The sequence below is a fragment of the Battus philenor genome, unplaced genomic scaffold (assembly GCF_028537555.1).
Source record: "Battus philenor isolate CCGP_79_NKW_IND1 unplaced genomic scaffold, ilBatPhil1.0.hap1 SCAF_4, whole genome shotgun sequence".
In the NCBI taxonomy this organism is placed as follows: domain Eukaryota; kingdom Metazoa; phylum Arthropoda; class Insecta; order Lepidoptera; family Papilionidae; genus Battus; species Battus philenor.
Window position 1 is genome coordinate 10895848 of NW_027181704.1, and position 20771 is coordinate 10916618.

General features: G+C 31.3%; 1 protein-coding gene across 2 annotated transcripts; it reads right to left on the minus strand.

Moving 5' to 3' along the window:
• Positions 1-236: 236 nt before the first annotated feature.
• Positions 237-14694, minus strand: LOC137929056 (facilitated trehalose transporter Tret1-like). 2 transcript variants are annotated; one of them, XM_068772116.1, is made up of 3 exons: positions 14528-14694; positions 3546-3681; positions 237-3469 (listed from the first exon to the last, which is right to left on the minus strand). In XM_068772116.1, the coding sequence occupies exons 1-3, from the start codon at positions 14639-14641 to the stop codon at positions 2223-2225; spliced, it is 1497 nt and encodes a 498-aa protein (XP_068628217.1). In that variant the 5' UTR covers positions 14642-14694; the 3' UTR covers positions 237-2222. The 2 variants fall into 2 exon arrangements, with proteins under 2 accessions (XP_068628217.1, XP_068628218.1); XM_068772117.1 differs by lacking the exon at positions 14528-14694 and having other exon boundaries at positions 3550-3620.
• Between the last annotated feature and the right edge of the window lie 6077 nt (positions 14695-20771).

A 20771-nucleotide genomic window follows, 5' to 3' on the forward strand; every position in this document is an offset into this window, starting at 1 on the left:
AACGTAGTTTATTTAAAACAACTGCGCTCGCTATATATATTTCAATCGTGTTGAAACTTGGCATGCCCTGTGTAAAAAATAAAGAAAAATAATTAACTTCATCAAGTACATACAAATAATACTTACTTCTGTTAATAATTATTTTTACTACAAGTATTATTTGAAAAGATTGTAAGGTTTGAAAATTCTATAATATTAATATTAAAGGTCTTAAATAAATAAACTAAATTGCTGTTATTAAGTAACTTTATTCGATCGCAAACTACTGTAATATCTTTCTCTTAGAATACAAAAATGATCTTAGGAAGAAATGTAAAAAATTAAAAAAATGTAAAAAATTCTTAAAAACAAACAAAAATAAATTCGTTATTACGCTTCGGAAGGATTGCGCTTCGGTCGAATTTCTATTCATTTTATCGCCGGCTACTCCTCCCATGAAGGGGAAATTTCATTGATCCCAAGAAGTTTTTTTTTTATATCATTCCACCTATAATTGATGCCACGTGTACCACTTCCGCTCAGCCACGTGTCTAATAAAATATTAAACATTCGTTCCGTTCGAACTCAACCAATGCAAGTTTACGATGCAGTTGATATGCAAGAGTACAAAAAGATCAGCTAACATTAAATCAATTGACGTGTAAATAAAGGTAATCTCATGACGTTCCTTTACAATGCTTTATTTTAAAATCTTACACAAAAGAATAAGTAGTTAAAGGAACGATTGGTTTGTTTGTTATCGCAAGTAAATGCCCTACATTCGATTCAAGTACTTATTGTAAACCTTGTTATCTATTTATCTTTACTAATACGTAATTATTATTTGTAATAAACGGATATATGACACAAATACGCTATTAGCAGTGCTATCATTTACAAGTAATACAATTTATTATTATTTCGAAGATAAAACATTAGACTAAATATTAATTGCTATGAAGAGATCATTACTTAAATCAATTATCTAAAGTTTACATAGAGTAACGCATGCGTCTTCGAAATAATAATTTAATATATTTTCCATAATCATGCCGTATTAATAACTTCCTTTCTCTTAACATAATACACAAATATCCGACGCCAGAAATAACTATATCCACTCTCCAGATGTTTTCCTAGTTATTTTTTGTCAATGTAAAACAAAAACGCCGCGTTCCAACGTGGGAACTTCGGTGTGCCAAAAAAGTACTTCACAGATGTTTAGTAAATCGTCTAGACATGTTGAGCCATATCCACGTGTCACAACAGGAAGATGGCCGTAATTTAGTTACCGACGCGTGCCACTTGTCCGGTCTCAACGGACCGTGAAATAGGCTCGCTGTTTTTACTACGCAGGGTGCATCAATGAGACCCTTTAGTTAACATGTGCGGAAATGTCCCTACTTAAACATTGACAAGTGCCGAGTAACTGACTACTTAAAGTTATATCAATGTAACATGTAAAATTTTGTCGACATTAAATGATCACATGTAATGAAAATAAAAAGGCTCTAAGCTGAAAGGGGACTAGAAATCGCTTAAAGTGGTAAAAGGTGACTCGGGGAACGGGTGATAACAGAAGATAACCTAGAAATCACCGTGAAGATACTTCAATGCTGATAATAGGTATCTCTGTTTGAGATATTAATAAATTTATTTGATTTTAGAAAATCAAAGTTTTTGTAAGATTACCTTTTATTTTCCCCAAAATAAGCCGGATTCTAACTCTTTCATAACGTTTTATTTCCAGGAATAGTCACAGAAAATGTAAATTGGTATGACTACGAAAAATTTAGAAAAGGAGAAGGGGGATTTCAGAAACGTGAAATTAATATCATTGGGATATATTTTTCACTAATTGTATTTCTAATGTTTTAAAATAGAATCAAAATTTAAATCTTTTGTCGATTCATTTTGATGTTGATAAAAATTGTTGATAATAATGTCAAGCATATTAAACTGTTATCTAGATCCTGTGTAATGTCCTATATAAAATCACATTCTAAAAGCATATTTAAATATAAATAATTATACAGCTCTCATTTGACTATGGAAAGAAGTACTATTAAACAAAATATTTAAGTAAATTAATTATAATATTACTGTTAATGAGTATAACAAAGACCTTTGCTCTAATCAAATACATGTTGTAATATCATAACTTCCTTATCAGACATTCAACGCGAAACTGAACTTGGAAAGAACTATCTAATCACTCTGACATAATAACATTGACCTCACTCTCATACAGCTGTAAGATCAATTGTTTCTTTTACTTTCGTCTTTTTACCTGATCTGAAACGCTCTTCGATTTGTAATAGTGTTTTGCCCTTCGTTTCTGGAAGACAGAAGTAAAGAAAAACTGTTCCCAATAAAGTTGATATTCCATAAAATAAATACGTGCCATGGTGTCCTACAGTTTCGAACATCGCTGGCGCTGTTTTTACTGTCCCAAAGAACGATATAGATGTCATCATAACACTTAAACCGGAACCTATACCCTTTGTTTCAGTTGCAAAAACTTCACCCACCATATTCCAAGGAAGAGGAGCTATTCCTACGTTTGACACCACAATGTATGTCGCTGTCAATCCTAAAGATATTAACGGAGAGACGTGTCGTATTATCCGTATTTCTACTAAGTACAAATATATTGACAAAATGATTAAAGATAAAGATGTAAAAGTTCCACTGAATAACGCAATTGGTCTACGACCAAGCCTTCGCAGCATTATACAAGCCGTTACTAAAGCCACGCAACGTAAAATATCTATACCCAACATGGCAGCGTACGTGTTAGATTTACTACCTAATAAGACTTCCATAATCTCAGTAGTGTAAGCGCAAAATACATTTATACCCGAAAGTTGCGTAATTGCAAAGAAAATTAGCATTATACATAAAGGCTTCCAAAATTCCGGTTTCTTCAAATTTTCTTTTAACGTTTCAAATTTATTTCGTTTATCCACTTTTTTCGTTTGCTCCAATATCATTTTATCTAGTTCGGTTTTCATAGCAGGACTAGTTCCTCTGTACCATTGGAATGATTTTATACATTTTTCTATTTGATTCTTCGACGCAAACCATGCCGGCGATTCAGGCGCGTAATACAAAATAATACTTCCGATTAATGGAAAACATCCACAAAGTAAAGCCGCATAATTCCAACGAAGAAATGTACCAAACAGGTGAGACATGAAGACACCAGAAGCAATGCTAAGCGATAAACTTGCCAAAAACAATCCTCTATACGCTGGTGTACTTATTTCTCCAACAAACACGGGACCGAGAGGACCCAGCCAGCCCTGGCAAAAACCTGTTATAAATCTTCCAAATAATATAAGATGTATACTATTTGCAAACGCTATTATGGTCCATCCTCCAATATACAATAACGCTAGTAGCATTTGTGACAATCTTCTACCTAAACTGTCCATTAGGTACCCCGAAATCATGTTACCAAATAATAAGGCCAACGATGATATGGAAGCTGAAAAAAGAAGAAATAAATTTTAAAACGTATAATGTAAATAATGTTTTTAAAGTACTGGTCTCTCAACACATACCTACCCATGACACCATCTCTGTTGAATACTTTTTATGTCCTTTATCATGTTGCAATTGAGGAATGAGAACAGCTGAGAAGCCTGCCGTGGCGCCGGCGCTTAGTGATAGCAAAAACGTTCCAAGTACAACGATAGCCTGAAATGAGAATAATAATCAACGTTAAAATTACTTATAAAGACCTTATACAAAATCGTTAATACAGGGGATAGTGAAAATAAACTAATATTTTTTACAATAGTGAAAATTATGAAACAGACTATTTAGCCATAGAACGTCTACTGCTAGGTATAATCTTCTAGTGTAGATTTCCAACAGGACCACTAGGAACCGGTCTGTATTCAGTCATCGTCTTCCGACAACCTTAGCGAGGTCGTCTTGTGGATGGCCATCCTAAGCTGCGTTTGCAGTCCGCGGTCTTCAAACGAGAATCTCAAAACCTAAGCGTCCATCTCTTCTGCGTGCTTTGTGACCTGCCCGCTACCATTTCTACTACTACTATTTTTTATTGAGTCTTAAACATGATATAACAAATAGGTAATGACAGTTTCAAAGAAAAACGGATGAAGTTATCAGTTCCATAATGTTTCAGACAAAGGAGGATCCCTTATTACAGCGAGTATACATCTCTAAGTTTATTTCTTAATTTGGATTTGAATTGATACTTTGTACCTTTTCAAAAGCTTACAGTGGAAAAAAATAATTCGCTTGCGTTGTATTTTCTACTTATTATATTGTAAGTGCTTCATGCGAAGACGAAATAGCCTATTACTAATAAGTCCAGTACTAAAGTCAATACTTAAGTACTATGTAAATGAACCGTGCCACGTGGCGACGTATAGCATAGCAGCTGGGGCATTAGGACAGACCGGGTCATGACAACGACCACTCTGTCCGTCTTTCGAAGAGGTCTATGAAGAGCTTCATCACCATTTACCATCATATCTGGTCATAATTAAGCTATCATCATCATCATCATCATTTCAGCCGTAAGACGTTTAATTATTTATATTTTAGCATAATTGTAAAAAAAAACTGGGAAATGACGTGTGTATACAATAATTATGATATTAAAATGGAAGCAGGCCTTAGAGTATCTGTACCATTAATTATGATGACACTATCAATATTTTTTTTTCAGGAATAAACAATATTAGTTATCAGTACAATGCAATAAATGCCAACATTATTGTCATATTTAAGATAAGTAATATTTATTTCACACATTTTAATTTAATAAAGCCTTTGTTATTATTCTTCGTATCATAAGACATTAATATAAGAGGGTTAAATTGGTTCAGAACTGTTTCACAATTGGCCACCTAAAAAGCAATGTAAGGCTTTCATATGCTCTTGAGCACATAAATCTTTAGTTAAAAGATACTTGGACCATCTCTAAAACCTCTCTTGAGCACAAAGATATAAATTATTTAATCTTGTAAATTAGAAATCAAAAGCAATTATTTTAAAAAATAATTTAATTTTTAATTTATGGTAATATAGTCCACAGGTTTATTTACATATATTAAATATTTAGATAATGATATACAAAACTTTTAATTCTACACGCAACATCAGAAAAAAACCTGGTATTAACGAGATTGTTTAAAATATTTATGATATATATATATATATATATATATATATATATATATATATATATATATATATATGAAACAATTTCTCTCTACTATGTAAGTATATGCTTCAGATAAACAATAATGTGTTGTTCTGAAAACAGAAATTTAATTCAAACATTTTAAACACGATAAGTAGGTAATAATAATCACACAATGTTTTACTCCACTAACCTGCCTGAAAACATAGAAATGACATTTTTAGTTTATTGTTCAAAATGCCGTTTCCTTTTTAAAGTTCATTTTGCAATATTTTAAATTATCACTTTAACATCTCAGTAACCAACTATACCAACTTTACCGAACGACGACCGCAATGGACGCCATCATGACACCATTATTAACAGCGCCATCTATGAAGTGTTTAACAAAGTTTAACAGCCACTGCTTTACCGACGTTAAATAAGCGCAGCAACGTACAAAATAGATATATTAAAGAAACTAGTTTCTTTAGATATATTTAAATAATGTACTCAAAAATAAAAATAAACACAAACATTTGTTTATACATACCAATAATAAAAACCTTATAATATATATTTATAAATCGAACAACGAATAATAACATCAAATCTACTTCAATGAAGTTTGCACTTGAGAGAAAAGGAACAAAAACATAATAATAAATAAATAATCAATTGTCCCGTAAATACTCTTAAACCATTTTTTTAATTAGAAGCGTTTTCACAATTGAATAGGCTATAGGTAAAAATATTTGACCATATACGAAGTGGAACGTGTCGGCATATTTAGTCCTAATTTCTCTGGTTATCTCAAGTACTTGTGTATGACACAAGTGTTTGTGTAAATTCTTATCTAGGTTTTAATTTCTCCTTTTAGTAAATTTGTATAATAATATACAACTAATCAGTATGTATATACTAATAGAATAAATCTATGTATAACAGGCCAATAACAGATAACTTTATCACGCATAACATTATGTTTGATTCTTATGCTTATTTCCACTTTAAAACGAATAATACTTCGTAGCGCTGCGACCTCTTCTGTTGCCTTGAAATATACATAAGATAAACACCCGTCGGCCCAGTAATTGCACTACCTAGAATGTCTTTTAAAACAGAACTATAAAGTGTCTTTACTAAGCTTGATCTAATATTTTATACCAGAAAACATGAAATGTGGAGATTTGAATACACTACACATAAGTTTTCCAATGATCAAAATATTACATCAATATAAAATAGATAACAGAATATAACTGGTAAAATTATCTAGAAACGTTGTTGTATTTCTAATAATTATTTCTATCAGACACGTGTATTTTATATTGCTTTTAAAATCAATGTATTTTTTTGGACTTAAAACTTGAGCGCACGTGCCAGATAAACTTAAAAAAAATATGTAAATTATAAAATTCAGAGGCTAATTGAATATTAATTCATAGGCTAATTGAGTTTTAAAACTGCCACTTATTAATTTTTGTTACATTGTGATATACATTTTTACGTCTTATTACAACTCGACAGAAGTTCAACAGGACTTGGATCTGTATCTTTGTTTTATTGAAAAATATTTTTTTCAATGCCTAACGTTAGCACCATAACTTGTAAGTTATTTACTTATATATTATTGGATGCAGGCTGCTTCGAATTGGTTGTATTGGAAAACTATGGAGGAGGCTTATGTTCAGCAGTTGATGTCCCAAGGCTAAAATGTGTAAAAACGTTGATAATATTTTTCAAAACCTACCTACACTTTTTTACTCTTACTTCATGCTCCTCTTAGACTATAATGAAACTTTTACTAGTTGTTTTTTTTCTCTTCACAGAGGTACATATTGATTAGATGACTTTATTTTACCCTAAAATTTTAGGGTCCATCAATGATTCTTGTCCGTTAAATTCAGAGCACTTTTTACACTTAATATTGTACTGTGCTATTTGTATTTATTAACAATATTACATAACATCATCTTGACTGCCATTAATTTCTTTTCGTCTTCAAAAAGACACATAAATCTATCAAAAATTCAAATTTTTTACGGAATGCACCTTTTTCAAATTTATGCTTGTAAAACAAGTTTACAATTTGAGTTTTTTTCCACTAAAATTTATGTTTAGTGTCAAAATGACCACATTTATTTCGTCGCCTTTTTTAATCAATTCTTATTAAAAATTTGTATTTTTAGATGTCTCTATTTAAACTTGAAATGTAACAATAATATGATTACATAAATAGTAATTTTATAAAGGATTACTTCGGTCTCTTTATCGCAACATTTTTTTTCTTGTAGGTACGCAATATTTAAAAAAAAAAAACAATTCCATGACGCGTACAACAGATATGCTACTTCTATATTTTTCATTAACTTATTGTACTCATTTCTTCATTTGAATGAAGAAATGAGAACAATAAGTTAATAAGTACAAATTGATATCTCAAAAGATTTTTAAGTTATTTCTGATACCGGCCTGTATATTATTCGTAATGTTATGTATATTATCTTCGATGGTAGAGACCAATGATTCTTTAATAACATTTCTAATTTAAAATTTCTAATCTTTTTGTGTGTGTAAAAATGTGTAAAAATTTGGCATCAAGTGTTACAAGTTGAGATTTCTAACTAGTTAAATAAAAAGCAATATAAATGTGCTTGAAATGCTTTAGCGATGTAACAATATACCGGTAAATATTGTCGATTTTACAGAAATCCTTCATCACCAGTTCAGCCATAGACGTCCACGGCTGAACATAGGCCTCCCACATAGATTTCCACTAAGACCGGATGAAAGCGGCCGGCATTCTGTGTCTTCCAACGACTCTTAACCCTTAATTAGGCGCATTAAGAAAATCACTCAATTAGGCGCATGGGGTCTTAAATGACCCCAAAAAAACATTGGGAAAGGAGTATCAAAAAGGAATAAAATTTAATGGATTTCTATAGTAATTAATAAAGTTCTTTAATATACTTAACTTTAAGAAACAAATACTTACCATGATATTAAAAATATTAAAAAAAAAACTAAAACAGTAAACCTCTCTTTAAACTAATTTTTTTGGCATAGCCGAGATCATCTTAAGAAATAAAGTTTATTCAGTCTCATCAGCGGAATCTTCTGTTCTGCATCCGACGCAGTAAATCCTTGAGTGTTGCTGACAAATAAATTTACGACACTTGAAACATTTTGTTGGCACTTTTTTGGCGTCCTTTCTAGGACATGATGAACAGCGCCCGCGCATAGCTGTCGATTGATAAACCGCCTTGTTCACATTATAAACTTCATAGAGCCGTTTTTTGTTGTCGCTGGTACAGCACGTAGTTGTATGCGACGTTTTTGGTGATCTTCCACAAGTGCCGCAGGTATTTTCTTCAAGAAAATCCGTCTTGAATATGTCAAAGTCTTCTCAATATTAGCTTTGTGTATGACAAATGCCAGATATGTTTATACTCCAGGTAAATATAAAATAATATTTTGTGCTCGGGTCCTTACTGCGTTCGATGGTGGTACTTTACACCATTTCACTTTCGGGCCATTTCTCTGAGTATGTCGAGATAAAAAATAATTATCTTCCGTCTTCCGATGTCTTGGATATGTTCAGACTCCTCAATTTCGCTTTCTGAATTATGAGCACTATCAATAACAGCATCGTTTAAAGTTTCGTCTTGCGAATCCGAGGCAGCAACATCTTGCTCTTCATCAAGCACTTCATCCAGCCATTGCAATACTAGTTTGTGGTTAGGCATTTCAATTCAAAAAAAAAAGAAAAAGCATAGAAAAAACTCAAAAATACATAAAGAAATCATACCGTATCAAAATACACACATACAAAGATAAATAGTAAACAATATACTAATATAAACACAAAAAAAATCACAAAAGTAAAAACTTACCTTCGCCAAAAAATGTAACGTAACTGGGCGCATGGGGTCAGCTCTCTAAAGGACAGCGATGCATGCATATGCGTTAATGTTCTGGATGTGACTAATTCGCGTACCCCGGGTGGAGTGAGGAAGCTAGAAAGAGCGTTAGTACGCTCTGAAGACTGTAAGCCATAATTTTTTGAATTTCAAGTGGCCCTGACCCCATGCGCCTAATTAAGGGTTAACAATGTCAACAACAAGCCTCATACTACCAACAAATAAATTTGATTAAATTGAAACAAAGACAATAAAATTCTACACACAATTGATATAGTGAAACGTAATTGATATTAAGTAATTTACAGTTGGTTTACATATATTCGTTGGTTTATTTATATGTATATATTAGTTGTTCTTTGTTACTACAGCTTGTCCTTCGACAAAGGCCTCCTTTATACTTCACCTTATTCCTCTTTCCCTGTTCACATCCATTCTGAACCATTCTTTTTTAAGATTATATTCACGTCGTTTTAATTGTCTCCCTTTCTTTCTTTTCCGGTTCAGGGGATACCGCTCTGTTATTAATTTAGACTATATTTTATTAGCCTCCTCTTTAAAGATTTACATGTCTTTTTGGCATCTATAAATTTAGCTTTGGTTTAATTTCTTTCAATCTTACTTAATCTTTTTTTTACGCCAGTTAATTTTGTATCAAATGATTCAAACCGTTACTGGAGGAATTAAGAGTATTGTAATTCAATATTATATAAGATTAAGAAGAATGGACAGAAAGAACAAAAGGCAATGGACTCATATGTGAGGCTTGGGAAAATCCAGAAAAGCGATGTAGATTTCTAAATTATGACCTCTACAGCTTGGCCAAAACTTCTTGAGATTGCGTTTTCTAGTTAACTTGACTATTTTAAAAATAAATAAATCATCTATGTTGACGTCCATTTTTAAATAGAAACTTATATGAGGTTAGAGAATAATTTTAAAATACTAGCAGGTAATTTTGAATATTGCAAATACAATTTCTTTGTACATATTTTATGTTATTATATAACCATGATCAATATTTTGGTGCATAACATTGTTAATCACATTGCTCACTCATAGGTACACAATCAGACTTAGTCTTGTAAATTATCACAAATTTACATTAATTATTTGATTTTCTAAATTGCATTAAATATTGTACTACGCCTATAGCAAAGCTTCTATTTATTTGTATATAATAATAAAGATGAATAATATTCCTTACGGAACAATTTATTACCCTTTTTTCATCAGATTTTCAATTTTATTAATTTACTATTACATTCTATAGAATAAAAAGAGAAAATGAGATATCTAATATTGTATAATTATATCGGAAATATAATTTCCTTATTGAACATCGATGGACTGTGTGATTCACTGTATGTAGGGTTAATGTACGTTACCCTTTCCATCGCAAAAAGAAATAATAACTTACCCAAACTTGTTTTTAACATTCACTCAAACAACAACTGGGAATTAAAAACAAGCTAATTATCATGTCCTTTAATATGATATTTAAAAAAAGTAATAGCCTATTCTAAGGTATTTTTAACATGAACTCAAGAAATAAGAGGCGTTTCAAATTAAGATAATTATAGTATCAAAATCATAATATTCTTTATTCAAAAAGGCTTTTACAAGCACTTTCGATAAAATGTCAGTATTGTAAGATCTATAGGAAGCTACCGTCAGCTCGGAAGGTAGTTCTTCTGAGAAGAGCTGGCGAGAAACACAATAGTTGCTCTTTTCAAAAATAGTTTTATAATGCGTCCATGACAACAATTAGGTTCCTGAGTGAGTATCAACAGCATTTGATTCTAAACATTAACATCACTACAGTACTCTTGGAAATAATAATATATTTTTTTATTATTATGTTTATAATATTGATTTTCAATCCCTCTAATTGCAAATCGATCGGAAGGCGATTCTCATTGGCAAAATCACAGTTGCTTAACAAGCTATGGAGAAACAAGATCGAATTGATCGATCGACCCCTATATAAACAAACTGCGGATTAGCAAGTGAAAGTGGCAGTGAACATGTCGTACAGCGAACAGAACAGATGACCGGTGGCCATTAAGATTTTAGAATGGAGACTATGGACTGATAGGCGAAATGTAGAACGTTTACCCTTAATTTAAATAGATAAGATCCTATTGGATATCTACAGGCGAGACCTATGTGCAGCAATGGTCATCCTACGGCTGAAGTGATTATGGTACAAGAAAGCGCATTTTTTTAAAATGGCCCCGCTATTGGGGTCCTCCCGCTCTCCCCTACCGTATTTATGGGACAGGGCATTACAACCCTATCTATAATATATATAAGGCCCTAAATAAAATTTACTTTCAAAATTAAACAATATTTGTGTATTTATATAAGTTTCTGTTTATTGTAGCTTTATTTATTACACATTTGTGTTTTTTTTTTTCCTATTCCTGTTATTTCTTACCCGACCTGTACCATTTTCACCTTTATTCCTATAAATTACATCCTCGATTATCGGTATGCAATACTTGAAAAACGCAGGCCTGCCTACGTTACTGTTTATCAGTGACGTGTTGCTGTTCTCACTAATCCTTTTTTGTAGCAGGAGCAAGAAAGCGCATTAGTGTTTTACGAAAAGAAGTAGTTTTCTGTCTATGGGAACTCTGCATTATTAAATGGTCGGTTGGTAAAATGTGCCATAAGGTAAACGTCTCCGTTTTACGAATTTCTTATCTTTGTATAACGTAAATAATAGTCAATTGTTACAGTTTTGAACTTCCAGTGACTTTAAATATTTTTTTTAAATCGCACATGAACTGTATGATACAGGCCGTTAACCTTATGACTAAAGATTAAGACCTACATAAAGTAATACAATGATATACAAAGAGGTTAGATAAAATTATTTTTCCGCTAAGGAATAATTTATGTAACATCGATTGCCCAGTGGTAAAGTAGTGAGACGTAGGATCTTAGATCATAGGTTAGATTCCGATGATATAATCATATGTAATGCAAACTTTGTATATTGATTATATAGCATTTCCATTGGTCATTAACAAGTTTCCATAGGATAGGCAGAAGCGTCCTGTGCGTATCATTTGCCATAAAACCACAGTGCGATCGCCAACCTGCCTGTCAAGCATGGCGATTATGATATATCCCCCCGATAGATATCTTTAGGGCCTCATGCCTGCCGTAGGCGTTTATAGGCTTAAAACGACAATTTTATTAATGACTAATTTGTATATATTCACTAATTTTAACCCTTTTCGGCATAAACAGATTCATTGAACTTGGGGCTGCAAGCTATTTATTTTAATCCATACGCCCGGTACAATAATGTATATTCATTATAGCTTGCTAACAAAGATTAATGTTACCATAGTAACAAGGGGAAGCTTAATATACTATGATATATTTTATTTTAAGTTGTATTATTTACAAATCCTTGAATTAGATTGATGCGTTCATATGTCAACCACAATATCACAATGTCAATCACAAGTATAAATAGGTTATATTTTTTTCTTCCTATATACAATTATAATCGTATCGTGTTTCACAAACAGATATGATATTATATCGTCTTCTAGTTTTAAAACAATAACTACTAATGAATCTACTTTCTAACGTTATTTTTAGCTTTAATAGCGATGGAATATTTTTATAGTTTTGCATTTCGACGTTGTAAGCGTGTTCTTTGATTCAATATAAACTAGTAGTCAAAAGCAGTTTGGTCCAATAATAAACTTGTTTCCAAAAATAATTTATGACGTAATAATAGCACATATAGTAAAAGAAGCGTTTTGAAAAATTCGAAAGGCTAATACTAAGGCATATTAAAATGAATAGTTATTTACTGAGTCTGAAGCAAAAGTAAAAGAATATTTTAAATTACAGAGTAATCACTTTTTACAGTGTTTTTGCAAATATGTAAACCTTTCAAGCTTTTTACTGCATATGAGCTATACGTTCTCTCTTTTCTTCTTTTTAAATGAAGCTTTATGACCATAATCAATCGGCCTATATAACAAAAATTGGTCTTATCTAATTTTTAGATGACATGAAACATTTTATTCAAAAGATATATGGTAAACACAGAACCTGTTGTCAAAATTTGTATGGAAAATATAGGCGTAGTCAGTTAGATACGTAATTTTCCGTTGATTTTTATAAACTACAATTTTAGGTTGTCGTCAGGCTGAGTTTTAGGGTGTAACACAATTCATTAAATCTTTTCAATCGATTGCTCGGACAAGAAGTTTTAAATCAGAATACAGTTTATAATCAGCAATTTTAAATTAAGTTATTAAAAAATTTAAATCTTATGTATGCAAGATTGAATAATAAGGCCTATTATTGTATTAAAAATTACATGGGAGGTGAACATGCTAGGGATTAGTATATTATTAATTTTAAGGTGACAAGAGATTAGCTATCGAATTACTTGTAAGGTTCTTTTCGTTCAAAATTTCGAACTTTGCAGTTATCTATGAATAAATATATATTTAAATTTACGATATATCAATGCCTTGACTTTTGTAAAGTATTACCAAAGCCTCTTCTAAATAATAAATATTTGTTACACTTTTTCCTTTAATAATCTTACATAATGTACGATAAATCCAAAACAGTAACTTCTCAACAGGTTTAATAAAAGTAAAGCCAAAGCAAGCTAACGGACACAAAACTACGACTCTGTTCAAATACATTACGTTAATAATATCAATTATTACTTTGTATCTCGCATCACGCTTCGTAAATACAGATTACATACATTTTGTAATCACGTTCTTGTAATATTAATTAGGTTTTAACTTTAATTTATTACTAGTTATTTATACAAACAATCGGTGAATATTTTAAATATATATCTACAATTAAACCAGTTAAACCAGTTGCAGTCAATTGTAGCTTTTAAAAAATACAAAACGAAAACCTTGACGTTGTAGGTAAATAAAAATTCGTTTCGAAAAAGGTAGTTTAGTTCACGCACACCTATCTTTGTTTACGAATATGTTAATAATCAAAAAAATATATAAATTTTAATTGAACTAAGAGATATTTTTCATAAAATTCTAATATTGTTCTTCGATTATTAACAAGACCAAATTACATTATTACAAATTTTAAAAAAAATTGACAGTTTTATCTGTCAATTGTTTACTTTTATTTATACAAATGTCATTAACAATATCGTAAAATAAACGATTGAGCACTTCTCCTAAATGATTATCTACATGCATTCCTGTCTGTTTAAAAGATTTTATCTTAACGTAAGTTGATAACTTCTAGGACGTTAGAACGAAATTAGATAAAATCGATTATATAACTTTTTTTAATTTCAAATTGCGATTTATACTAAAATTCAAATTACCTAATGATTCGAAAAATCATCTTCAATATGTAATTAAATAAGAATAATTTGCATATGTATTTTTTTCACTTTTTACGTTTAATTTAAACAACGTGAATTGAAACAAACCTGTCTTTTAAAAGGCGAACGCTCTTCGGTATAATAATCCTCCTTTGTCACACAGTTCCCATTTTCAACACTTTTGTTAATTTTCTCTAACTCAGGCGCCGAGGTCGGGTCCATTCTGACTGGATCCACTTGTAACACTGTCTCGACTTGGTTGAATCGACGCGACTAACAATGTTACTCCCAACAGACTATTTGATTACGATTTATCTTATCATTCGTAAATACCTTAATACGCGTACAACGTTGAAGAGCTTACTTAACTTTCAATTATATTATAATGAACTTTTCTCGCGAGCAGATCAAGGGCGCCTTTGTTTAAATGTTAACAAATGAAGTTTTAAGCATCTTGTTTTAAAAGTGTTTTATAAATCAAAATATTTCATTAATAAGTTCTATTTTTCTGTTTTTAACAAACCAATTAGATTAAAATATATGAATACATTTACGGCAATGCCACTTTTAACTTCACCGCATTTGACTTTATAATTGGACTCGTCAACAGCAAAACATAATACGCATTTTCACAAGTTTCATACAACGTCGCCCAAATTTAAATACCAAAGGTCGATGTGCAATATTTACTGCCGGGTACTGTACATATAGATTATTGTTGGTTTACACCTCCCTGGCCAAAATTATGTCAGCATTAAACTAAATTTTTACAAATAAAATTAAACATATTATTAAATTAAATCTCCATAAAAAGATATTTACTTCGTTCCTTCCAATAAACCTTGTATGACTTTGACAAATATTATCTTAATTTTTAAAGAAGTGAAGCAGGTGAAAAAAAAACATTGTACTCGTATTAAGGTCACGGTAATCAAGCCGATAACTGTTTTGTAACGGCGACAAAAATCCAAAATGCAGATTTTTCGTAACCATGTTTTAGAGATAAAGAAAAAATGTATTTAAAATAAAAAAAAACGTAATTAATTTTAACAAGACCCTTATAATTCGTCAATTTATTTTAAAAAGACTTTTTTTAACTCTGCACTGCTTCGCACAGTTATAGTTGTAGAAAAGAAGCAAGAAGAAACTCCGTAACAACACATCCTTTAAACAGTTACAACAACACAGATTTATGTATATGAACTTTCTGTTAGACAAAGCCTAAAATAAAAGAAAATTATCAAGCGACATCATTGCCAAGTTTCGATACATTTAAATATTCGTTTTTCGAATGATTATGCGTTTTCTGTAAAGTAAAAGACAAGTAAAGTTAGTACAGCCAGATGACTGTAAAACGCCTAACCTATCCTAAGCTATCTACCTCAGTGCTTTTTATTATAACAGACATAGGATGTCCATGTTGGACATAGACCTTCCTCACAGTTTTTTAATAAGACTTGTTGTAAGCGGTCTGCATCCAGCTTCTGTCTTCTGAGTATCTTAACAAGGTCTATCCTACATATCTGACCTTGTTGATGGACGTCTTACATCGCGCTTGTCCGTGGTCTCCGATCCAAAACCTTAAAGCCCAGCTGATATGTCATATAATATTGAACGTGTGTTTATTTTTCATTAGAAGGTCAATGCATTTTATCAATAAATTTCCTTAATCTTCCATAGCGCAGCACACGAAGCCGAAGTACTTTTGTCGAGGCTATACCTTCGAAGGTAGTAAAAAATATTATAAGGTAGTAGATTGTTATATTATTCATTAACGTGTTATAATATAAATGTCTATTAAGTACACGAATATAACCTTTACGACAAACATTTAAAACGATAATAAAAAAAATATGTACGTTATATTCCGATAACCGTTGATTAGATAAAGTTGAAGAGCCATTTATGACAAACGGTCCGAGAATATTTCTAATGTATAAACTGGTTTCATTGTCCCAAAAATATTAGCCCGCTTTATTTACATCAGATAAACGCATCATTTGGAGACATCCAAACTCACCTTTTTAATTGTGCCAAATAAAACAGGTCTTCCCTGTATTTTGAGTTTTAGTATATTACCAGTACATTCACCTAGAACATCGGCCCTTGACTCCAATAACAACCGTTAACGTACGGGCTCTTATAAAATACACACGCACATAGTTGTAACTTTATATATTAAATTATTACTTACATTCAACAACAGCTTTTCTAAGTGAAAAGCCAAGCAATGCTGAGAGCTCAGCGAAACGTTTAATTATTATTAATTAGGTACGAATATTAAAACACTATGATTACCACAGCTATAAACACTGAACAACCGTTTTAACAACAGAGATATATATATATATATATGTGTATAAATATATATATATATATATATATATATATATGTGTATAAATATATATATATATATATATATATATATATATATATATTCTGTTAATACCAACTATTCCTATTTTTTGTTTTGTCTGTGTTACATTTTCTCCGACCTAATTAAATAAATACATAAAGTGATCACTCACAAATATATGTAACCTTTTTTTCCACAGGACTTCAACAGGCCTGAAACTTTTGAAAGTAAGAAGTCTTTCAAAAAATCTGTTCAAAATATTGATGGAGATATAAAGAGTGGAGAGTCAGGGACAGTTATATAATCGGTTGCGAGCGAAAGCTCTTTCTGGAGAATAATGTTAGTATACCTAAAACGCATAGGTTTTTCTTTAATAAATCACACTTGTGACTTGTGATTGTTACAGTAATCCAATATCATCAGCCATGTAAGATTATAACTTTTGGTTTTGGTTTGGTTAAGTTACCATGTTACAATTCATACTAGAACTGTGTTCCTCTATTTTTAATTCATTCGAATTGTTTGGTCACAGGTTCTACAAAATAACTCCTCCAGGCCTTCCTTCCTCCATTCCTCATTTGAATGTTCAAATGTCAGGCTTCTAAAGACGAGACTAGCTCTTGACAGTTTGCATGACGAGTCGACAATTACAAAGATGACGCCTTCTCCGCCAAGGTTGATTAATAATATGAAGGTATAGACACATCCCATTCATCCCAAATGAAATCGTTGGTAGATTTTCTTCCGTCACTTCTTCTCCCGACGTTAGCACTTTCCGAAGCTATAATAATTTTGGCAGATTAAGGAAGGTTGCCTGGCTAACAGAGGCCCGATCTTATCAGGTGCCTTGAGTTGAAATGCTAAACGGGTATAGAATGACTGCTCTAGCCGAGGTCCCGTTTAGAAAGCCCAAATCTACCTCACTTCTCAATTTGACAATATCTCATGTGATACATCGACTTAAACCGTGGTTCCTAAAGAAATTTTAAGGTAAGTTACGTAAATGAGGTTTAAACTAAGCGCCTTCCATGTTGCAGCCTGCAAATTTATAAATGACAATAAGGGAACAGTGTATATCCATTCCGAATAAAAATGAAAGAAAAATTTTACAAAGTTCCAGCTTGTCTTTCATGTTTTAACACCATTCGTGATTATTTTATATTAAAATAAAATTGTAAGCGCCTGCAAGAATAATTTCGTCGTGTGTTCGTCTTAATTGCTCTTAATATTTTTCTCTTTGAAAAATGTGAAAAGTAAATAAGTGAAATTAATACAACAAAACTTCACTTGCAGCCTTAACGATCACATTGATTATTGTTTTTTATTGAATTTCGTTTTTTTTTTTACAAATTTCGTTTGCCATGTCCCAGTGCGGAGTATTCCAGCTTTGTGGGATTATATTGTTGAAATATTTTTTGGTTGAAGTTAAATCTATTCGTACCTCGCACCGGCACGAACATATCCTATCTACTGGCACTCCTAGTTTCGACCTGCTGCTGCCTGAGCTGTCCTGGGAGATTGTGCGGCTGCTTACCATTACCATCAGGGGAATATCGCCCTGCGATGAAAAATCAGACCAGGCCTTCTGCCCACTACACTTTTAATAGAAATACATTTTTCATCTATAGCCAAGTTCGTTGTTTATTTTCACCTTACCACCCACAGCAGGAACCGTTACAACGTCCCAGTGAATTGGTAAATTGAAGAGCCAGTGACAGGTTATATAACGCATAAAACTTACGGCTGTTGAAGACATAAGTTTTTGACCAGTAAGCGTAGCATAGGACTTCCATTCACTAAGTGGACAGATGATTTTGTTAAGAATACCCCGGGTCCGTAGGTCAAAGATCTTCTTCTTCAAACTCGTTTAATTACTATTATTACATAAGCTAGTACCCTGAGGCATAAGTCAACAGGTAATATATATCTTGGGTCATATTGTCATAATCCGACCGGTACCACTGGCCTGCACACTAGAACCGGGCGTATCCCTAAATCGCAATACAACAGTTCAACAATTTGTTAATTCTATGAAATTTGACAAGGCAAAATCGTCCTTACTGGTTGCCAAAAGTTTTTGATTGTAAATAATAAATATTAATAGAATATTCATTAATTTGAATTTTGAAAACACTATATTTTGCTATATTATAACTAAGTTTTTATTATATCTGATAATATTGATTTTTCGATATTGGGCAATTGTGCATTAATTGACGGCAAATAAGTTCATTCAGCTCTTTAAAGCTTTGACACCTACACTTAATTACTATATCAAATAAAAATAATGTAAAAAGTAGAGGCCCTGTCAAAATAAATGGAGCATTATAAGTTTTTTAAATGGTATTAAAAAATATAACAACCAGCCAATCTTACATTTGGCCTCCGGTTAAACAGCCTGCTTGAACGTTACTGAGCACGAATTATGTTATATATAATGTACATTATACACAATATACATGATGTAATTTGATAATAAATCAGAATTTTTATTTAAAATAATGATAAGCCGATAAAATAAAAATAAACCGAAATGTAAAGCAATGAAATAAATATTTTATTACTTTACATTTCGGTTCGTCGGAGTCCGGACAAGCATTGTCTACTTGAAATTGCTCGCCGATTCTAATATTTCAATCCAAATGACGAACACTTTCAGGACAAGCGAAATAGCATGTTGTCAATCATTATTACATTCTTCAAATGAAATAACATGAAAACGTCATATTTTTTATTATACGTGCCGAAATATTCAAAAATGTGCACTTTTTTAACATTACCTCAATTTCTAATTCAATTCGTTTGTTACTTAATCTAATAAAATAAGTTCAATGACGCTTATTTCGACATGTGTTACACGTTAGTTATACAATCACGTTAATTAGAGATGATCAATGATTAATTGCGTTAATTTAGTCAAAATTTTGTTTTCTATTGTCAATTCACACTTTTAAAATAAAGGTTTTGTGTTGTATCACCCTGTCACAAAATTTAAAGCAAGTTATTTTGAAGCGCATTTTATCTAATTATATATTGTCAGCAATTCCTAATTGATCTTTAAATAGTACTATTAATTTTTCTTTGATAATATAGTGGGCCTACATTATTAAAAGTTTTCTTTTTCTTTTTCTTGTTTTCCCTAAAATCAACTGTATTTAAACCAACAGCAATCCGATGCAAGTAAAATAAGTAAAATTTAAATGAACTTACGCTTATTGTACTACGTAACGTACTTATAATACTACGTAAATACCTCATATTGTATTTCAATGGAAGTAAAATATTATAAGAAAACATTTTACACAAAATGAAATATTCAATAATTCCAAATGAATTAAAACAATACAAAATATATTTCTCGTTTTATTTCAGGTATATTTCTTACATTATACTGTTATATTAAAATGGTCAAATTATCCCAAATTTTAGGAAAAGTTAAGAGAAATACGTATGTACAAGAGTAAATAGGTGTGATACATAGGTTAATACACATGGTAATTCTAAACTTTGAACGAACTAATCCATAATTTCTTATGAAAATATTTGTAGCAACATAACCTCGAATACCATAACTTCCAATGATTTGATTTCCCATAAGCACAACGACAATTCCATGTGTGAGAAATTACCCGTTAGGAACCGTCTCGATTGTTCTTCAATTGTTTATGCTCGCAGAAGAAATGACCCGTTCACCGTTCATATGTTTCCATGTTGTAAATGCACATTTTTTAATTTTTTATGAACAATATTCCTGCTGGAAAATAAATTATAACGATTTACGTTTTGTGTTTTAGCATTTGTTTTATTTTATACAGTTACAACACGAGTATATAATTATACTACATTAACAACATTTGTGTTAACTATAAAATCTTGAAGGTGGAGTTTTTGCTACAATTTCATATTATAATGAATATAACCTGTACAGAACAAATACTCGACTATTTAAAAATAGACTTAATGCGAACTTGAAATTTAAATAAATGTATGTCCAT

What these genes read in the sequence shown, in the direction of transcription:
- LOC137929056 (XM_068772116.1), bottom strand. Translation starts at nt 14,641, where the DNA reads ATGGACCCGACCTCGGCGCCTGAGTTAGAGAAAATTAACAAAAGTGTT. An exon ending in GTTCGCCTTTTAAAAGACAG is followed by an intron (nt 3,682 to 14,527) that starts GTTTGTTTCAAT and finishes TTCTCATTTCAG; the next exon opens with GCTATCGTTGTACTTGGAAC. An exon ending in AGAGATGGTGTCATGGGTAG is followed by an intron (nt 3,470 to 3,545) that starts GTATGTGTTGAG and finishes TTCTTTTTTCAG; the next exon opens with CTTCCATATCATCGTTGGCC.